The 6,971-nt window shown below is 52.5% G+C and overlaps 1 protein-coding gene across 3 annotated transcripts; it reads right to left on the minus strand.

Annotated features, from left to right (window-relative positions):
- Positions 1-431: 431 nt before the first annotated feature.
- On the minus strand, positions 432-5,967 carry IRF1 (interferon regulatory factor 1; the record flags this gene model as incomplete). Of its 3 annotated transcripts, XM_084252285.1 has the most annotated exons (9): positions 432-698; positions 1,333-1,465; positions 2,345-2,394; positions 2,902-3,021; positions 3,153-3,285; positions 3,371-3,420; positions 3,532-3,708; positions 4,512-4,611; positions 5,881-5,967. In XM_084252285.1, the coding sequence occupies 9 exons, from the start codon at positions 5,965-5,967 to the stop codon at positions 574-576; spliced, it is 975 nt and encodes a 324-aa protein (XP_084108411.1). In that variant the 3' UTR covers positions 432-573. The 3 variants fall into 3 exon arrangements, with proteins under 3 accessions (XP_084108411.1, XP_084108412.1, XP_084108413.1); XM_084252286.1 differs by lacking the exon at positions 2,902-3,021; XM_084252287.1 differs by lacking the exons at positions 1,333-1,465; positions 2,345-2,394.
- Positions 5,968-6,971: the final 1,004 nt, after the last annotated feature.

A 6,971-nucleotide genomic window follows, 5' to 3' on the forward strand; every position in this document is an offset into this window, starting at 1 on the left:
GTTTTTTCCCAAGCCCCTCAGCCCGAGCAGGGAGCAGGGCAGAGCCCTCTGAGGCTGAGGGAGCATTGTCCCACAGGACCTCATCTTTCCTTCACATTTCACTGGCTTTGGAACAGTCCCCAGGGCTCAGCTGGGAAGGGAGGCAGTTCTTTGGAATAGGATTCACTTAGTGCAATTGTCTTTAGTGCAGAGCCAGCCCTGGGGTTGGTGCTAAGCTTTTCTGAGGTCACTGGTCTTTTCCCTCAGACCAGCTCATCGACAGCAAGACCCTCTGCAGGCAGCTGGACTCAGAGGGAAAAGCTGGAAGCGGACTCCTGAGACCTCCACCTTATACACCAGCCTCAGAACCCCGTTTTCCAGGGAGGCAGGGCCAGCTTTATCCCACAAAATGAGCCCAGTAGCTGACCTGCCAGAGGCTGAAAGGCCATGGACCCAAGGAGGGAAGCCCCACCCCCACTTGGCAGTGGAGACAGGCTTTGCCACATCAAGGGGTCCACCGAAGTCCCATTTCTCTGCACCACAGCCAATATGATGCCAGGTCCTGCGTGCCTAGGGGAGTGTAGGGGGGCCCAGCTATGGCGCACAAGGAATGGCCTGGATAGAAGGCAGCCTGACTGGGGGCAGCACGTTCTCCAGCCAGTTGGGTTCCATGTTCTTCAGATCTGTGAAGACGCGTTGTAGGTTCATCCCAATATCCCCTAAAAGATGTTAAAAAAGGAGGTGTGAAGAGGGGAGTGAAGGCGAATATGTTCTCTCTCCATTCCCCTAGTCCTATATCTGAAAGCCACAGACACAACAGCCTCTGCCATCCACCCCACAGCAAGCCCTTTTCATCTTTATGCCAACCTGAAGGCATGGGAGCAGCAGCTACTCCATGAGATTTCCACACCCCAGACGGGTTTAAGAAGCTTTACTTCTTATGAAATATATATAAATATACTTTAAAAAAAGAAGAAGAAGGGCCTCCCTGGTGGCGCAAGGGGTTAAGCACCGCACTATGAAGCAATCCGCAGTCTCAGCAGCGGCTGGCCAGGGAGCAACCCACATGGTAAAGCAGACCTCTCCTTTGTCGCCTGCTGCTCCCCTCAGCAGTGTACTTCGGTCAATCTGCCTGTTCTGTTCTCCACTGTCCCTGGTGAATCCTCTCACCCCCCCCTCATCTCTGGCCTGTACCCCAGCTCTTGTATGCATAAATAAATAAATCTTTAAAAAAAAAAAAAAAAAAGAAACAGCTTTACTTCTGCTGCTCCCTGGCCCTGTCCCCAAGCCTTTCCCAGCACTGACATGGTTGTCCTTTCTCTGAAAAATCTTATGGTTCCAGGGGATTCTCACCCCCAGGGCTGTCAACTTCAGGTTCCTCCTTGCAGTTGAAGTCATACACAGAGGTGGGCTGGATACCAGGTTCATTGAGCAGGTACCCCTTCCCATCCACGTTTGTGGGCTGCCACTCAGACTGCTCCAAGAGCTGTGAACAGAGGAATAGACATCAATTGAGCTCATCTCCAGGGCAGATCTACCCTGCATCCCTGCCCTCAGTCAACAAAAGCTTCCTGGCCGGGCTCACACTCTTGGCCATTTTCACATTCTCAGGTGGCTACAGGCATAGAGTACAGTTAGGACAGGGCCTGGGAGTGGGAGGCAGAACAGTTCTCAACTTACTTTCCCCACGAGGGTCTCCCTGCACCCACACTCCTACATCCACCCACAGGCATAGTATCTCCAAGACTTCTTTCACCCTCAAACGGGTAAGAACATGCCACTAGGAGTGTGGTTTAAAGCCACAGTGTGGTCAGTCAAAAAAAAGACAGCCAGAAAAGCTAGCAACAAGGAACTGTGTCCATATCTCAATTTTCTGATGGGGCAGAATCTGGGTTACAATTACTGTGAAAACTTTTTCATATTCACTTTTAAAACTGAAGCAGTAAAAAAGCCTGGAGGATAATTTGCTCTTTAAAAAAAAAAAAAAAAAGCCATAATATTTCAGATCCCCAAGGCTGATTATTGAAACCTGATGTGCACTTCCCAAACTAGCAGGGCTGGGCATGTTGGGGCGGAGGACATGGGCCAGGGACCCGGGGCTGATGGTGGCTGACTCAAAGCTGTCTGAGGCCTGCTTCAGGGAAGCCTGTCAGAGACCAGGCCTCGCTCCTGTCTTCACTGCAGTGTCTTTCCCACCAGCCAAGGTGGGCAGTGGTCCCCAGCCACATAGGTGTGGTATTTGACACTTGTGGGACTATACAGGCAGCCAGGTGATGGCAGCAGCTCTCAGTCTAGTGTCCAATTTGGAAGTTCTCACTGAGCAGCAGCCACTTTAAAAGAATGTACAGGGAGGAAGGGGCTTTACCTTCATGATATCCTCAGGTAACTTTCCTTCCTCATCCTCGTCTGTTGCAACTGTGAATGGGGAAGAGCAGAGACACTGATTGGCAGTCATCCTTGCAGTCCCAGTCCCACAGGTCCCCTACCCGTCTCTCTCTCACTTCACACACACACAGACACAGACACACACACAACACACTCCCAGCGGACATCTGCCTGCCATGGAGATTTCAGAACAGGATATTGCATGGTGACTCAGCCTCCCAAACCATGAAGTCATGCCTCTTCCCTCCTTGCACCCCACTGACCCATCCTCAGAGACTGGGCTGCAGAGGAGCCAAGAGAACCAGCAACCTTAAACCAAAATACAGCTCCTGACCCCTTCCCTCCTCTCTCCAGCCCACCACAAACCCATAGCCCACTCTCAACTGCTTCCTGGCATCCCAGTGACTTGCCATCCCTATGGTTCTGGGAGTGGGTAATGCCTAGCTCAATCACCCTGGTGCCAAGTGGAGTTCTGAGCATCCTTTCTCCCTCAAGAAGCCCCTCCCAGGACCCAGACAGTCAGGTAGGAGCACAAACCTTCAGAGGTAGAGGCCATGGGTGACACCTGGAAGTTGTACAGGTCACTGGTGCTGTCCGGCACAATATCCATGGGCATGTGCCATTCGGGGAGAGTGCTACTGACACACGGTGACAGCGCTTCAGGACAGCAGAAACCACAGGTCAGGTGTATGCTTCCTTAGTTTGTAAACCACCCAGCACCGCCCCCACACCTTGCTTAGGCCCAAAGACTTGACCTATGTGTCTCTGCCAGGCTCGGCCCACCTCACCTGGAGTGAGTGCCCGATCCACGTCCAAGTCCTGGCCTAGGTAGCCCTGAGCTGTGCAGCTACTGTGGTCATCAGGCAGGGTGGAGCTGCTGAGTCCATCAGAGAAGGTATCCGGGCTGGAGTCGCCACATGACTGTGGAGGGAGAGAGGAGCTTAGGCCAGGCTTGCTCACCCTGACTCACAGGTGACCAAAGGCCCACTGCTCAGGACACACTCACCTTCCTCTTGGCCTTGCTCTTAGTGTCTCGGCTGGACTTGGACTTTCTCTCTGTGGGAGAGACAGGTTATCAGCCTTGGTAGAGGGATGTCACCCCAGCTGCCCTGCTACCCGCCGCCTTCCTCCCGGAGGGCTTCCCAAGGATCCAGAGCCTTTGGATACCTTTCCGCTGGTTCTTCGTGAGGGGCGGGAGCATCCTATACACCCTCACGGCTGAGCTGCCCTTGTTCCTGCTCTGGTCCTTCACCTCCTCAATGTCTGGCAGGGAGTTCATGGCACAGCGGAAGTTGGCCTTCCACGTCTTGGGATCTGGCTCCTTCTCCCCTGCTTTGTATCGGCCTAGTGGACAGGACAAATGAAGGGGATTGTCAGGGCCATAGCAGGGATCCTCAGCTGCCCCCTGGCCTGGGAGGAAGGCAAGGGCTTCCCTGAGTTCTCATGCTATTAGACAGCTTCTGGTCAAACCAGCAGGGCAACACTGCAGGCCCTGAGTCCCAGGACTTCTCAAATACCTAGGCATGGCTCAAACATATCCAGCAGGCCTTGCTGAAAGGCACAATTTGAAGCACTGGCGGGTCCAACGACCATAAGTACGCCATCTTTGAACCTGGCCATATACTGTCTCCTTGCTTAGTAGTACGCAGGCAGTGGGTAGGGAACGGGGCTTATCTGTTATTTCTAAACTTGAGTGAGCACAGAGTGGGCCTCACAGAACAGTTACTCATAAGTTGGCTGAATGGTCTGAAAAGGGCCAAGAGCTCCATCCCTTAAGGATTCAAGGAGGCTGCCAACCAGATTGGCCTTGGGCCAAGGATCTTGGTCAGCGTCAAGAAAAAGGATGGCATGGCTCTCTTTCAGTGTCCTGGCTCAGAGCTGTTTTTCACTGCTGTTTTTGTCTGGGGTAATTTTAACTGAACCATAAACTCCCTGAAGCCATAATTTCTGAGATTTGGGCTTTACAAATTCCTTTAAGAACCTGTTGAAATGATGGACCCTATCCTCAGAAATATAGGTCTGTCTCCCTGCCCACCCCCAAATTCTATACATCTTCTCAAGGAACTCAGGGAATCCAATGAAGAGTCTCAAGTGACTCTCCTTGTTCCTTCCCTGCCCCCTCCTGGGCAGGAGTCTGGGGTACACACCTGTGTGAATGGCCCAGCTCCGGAACAGACAGGCATCCTTATTAATGTCCCAGCCATGCTTGGCTGCATGCTTCCATGGGATCTGGAAGATCATCTCCTCCTGAACAGCACACACACACAAGGCAGTGTCAGCTTAAAGACCACAGACCCTGAGCGTGAGTCCACCCAGCCCCCCAGGTCTGGGAAAAGGCCGCTTCCCCTTTTCACCCTGACATCTGGCTTGTGTTGACCCATCCTGAGATTAGCTTAAACAGGCTGTTCTATCTTTCTGATCTCACAGAAGGGGCTTGGGGTTCTGATAAGCAGTGCCCATCAGTGTAGCCAAGACCTCCCTCTGATTCTTACACATGTGCTGAGGCCCATAAGACCAGCCTGGGAGGCTTCCCTCAGGCTTGTCAGCACCAAGACAAGTGAAAACTCTGTCCATTAGACTGGCCTGCTCAGGATACCTAGGACCTCGGGTTCCTTCACAGAGAGTCCTGGCCATACTCTTGAGGGAGTAGTGGGCCAGACCTGGGAGCTGACAACCTATGTGACCCTAGCACTGTACCTCTCTGCCTCTCACTATTTTCTGTGAAATGAAAAAACAGTGACAAATAGAAAAAGTGAGGCCTCACTGTTTTCGTCACTGGCGGTTTAACAGTATGAATTTCTCAGTCAGAATACTCAAGTTTCAATCTTGGTGTTACCTCTCTTTGTGTCTCAGTATGTATCTTTTATGTCTTAGCTTCCTTATCTACAAGTGGCGATATTAAGAGGACATACCTCACAGGGCTATTTTGAGGATTAATTGATACAACATAAATAACATTTGCTTACAATGAATGTAAGCAAAGTTACTTTTGTAGTTACTTTATAGTTAACTATTATAAATTATTTGAACAAATATTAATTATTCTAATTAATATGTTCATTTATATAATTATTTGTTATAATTACTACTAAGTCTGTGGGGTTTGTGTTGTCCTTTGTGCACCAGCAAGAGGCTTCCTGGGGCCAGGGAAGCTGGTGCAAGGTTAATTACTGCTAAGCCAGCCACCTTCCTGCCAGTAGCATTTACTTCTCTAACTGAAGCCCTGCAGGATTTAGTGTTTGTTGAGAGGTCCCCTCTCAGGAGAAACCAGAACTCCACCTGTCCAGATACTGGGGGTCTTGCTGCTCAGTCAGTGCGCTCAGGAGAGTGCCATGTCTATACCTCCAAGGGAAGGAAGCCAAGTAGGGCAAGTGCACACTCCCTGCATGTTGGACCCAGTGGGAAACACATCTGCCTGCCCTTATTACTTCCCTTTTTGAGCTGCATCTGAAACTTTGGTCCCCCAAAGAATATGGGTTAAAATAATGGGAGAAAAACCCAAAGAATTGCACTCACTTTATTAATCCAGATCAGCCCTGGAATTTGGTTGGAATTAATCTGCATCTCTAGCCAGGGTCTCATGCGCATCCGAGTGATGGGCATGTTGGCTGTAAAGAGAAGACAGAAGGTTCCTGTTTGGATTTTGTTGAGTAGCCCCTGATCACTATCTCGCCCCACTCCAGATCACTCAAATGACCTCCCCGCCCTCAGCCAGGTACCAGGTACTACAACCAATGGGGGTGGGGACAGTCACTGCAACAAAACTGCCCTCCAAACCTTTTCAGCATCTTGGGAGAAAACACTTCTTCTGCCCTTCCCTCACCCCTCCTAGACAGAGCTGGGAGGAGACAGGCACGCAAGTAATGGCTTCGGGATTTGCGTGCAGGAAAAACACAAAACTACACGGATATCTTAAGACCAGAACTTCTCCCCAAATTAAAATTCCTAGGGAAGGGAAGGGCTTTTTTCCATTGATGTCAAGATATGTCCGCACTTGGCCACGAGCTGTGCACCTTCCCTAAGGCGAGCAGTCACCCTTCACCCTGGACAACCTGCCCCCTCCCACCCCACTTGTTCTACGCCTCCGTAACAAGCACAGTGCAGAGGCCAGGAGCTACCCTTCGGTCTGCCTCCTCCAGCTAAGTGGCCCGAGGAACACCTGTGGCGCCACCTCCCGCACCCCAGATTAGCGAGCTCCCACCACGGATAGACACCTCGAAACCTGCGGCCTGGACACGGAGCTGGGAGCGCTGAAAACCAGTCCGCGGAGGTACGCGAGCGTCCAGGGCACGGCTGGTGGATGCGCGCAATAAACACACCCGGCCGCCCAGAGGCCCCCGAAGCTTCGCGCACACAGATCTGCGAAAGCGGCCGGGCGCCTGCAACCCAGCCTCCGCCGGGTGGGCGGTCCACGGCGCGATCCGCCCGCCCCGCGCTGCCGCTCGCTGCGCCTTCAGCGCCCTCCCGAGCCCGCGCGGGGGCCCGGGGAACGCCGGCCGCCCGCGAGTGTCCGAGCTGGGGTTTTCGGCCCCCACTTCCTGGAGCCCCGTCCGCCTTTGTTCGACGCCGCCGGCTACCGATCCCACCCCCCGCGACGAAGGCGGGCT

This window comes from Talpa europaea, assembly GCF_964194135.1.
Source record: "Talpa europaea genome assembly, chromosome: 13".
Lineage (NCBI taxonomy): Eukaryota > Metazoa > Chordata > Mammalia > Eulipotyphla > Talpidae > Talpa > Talpa europaea.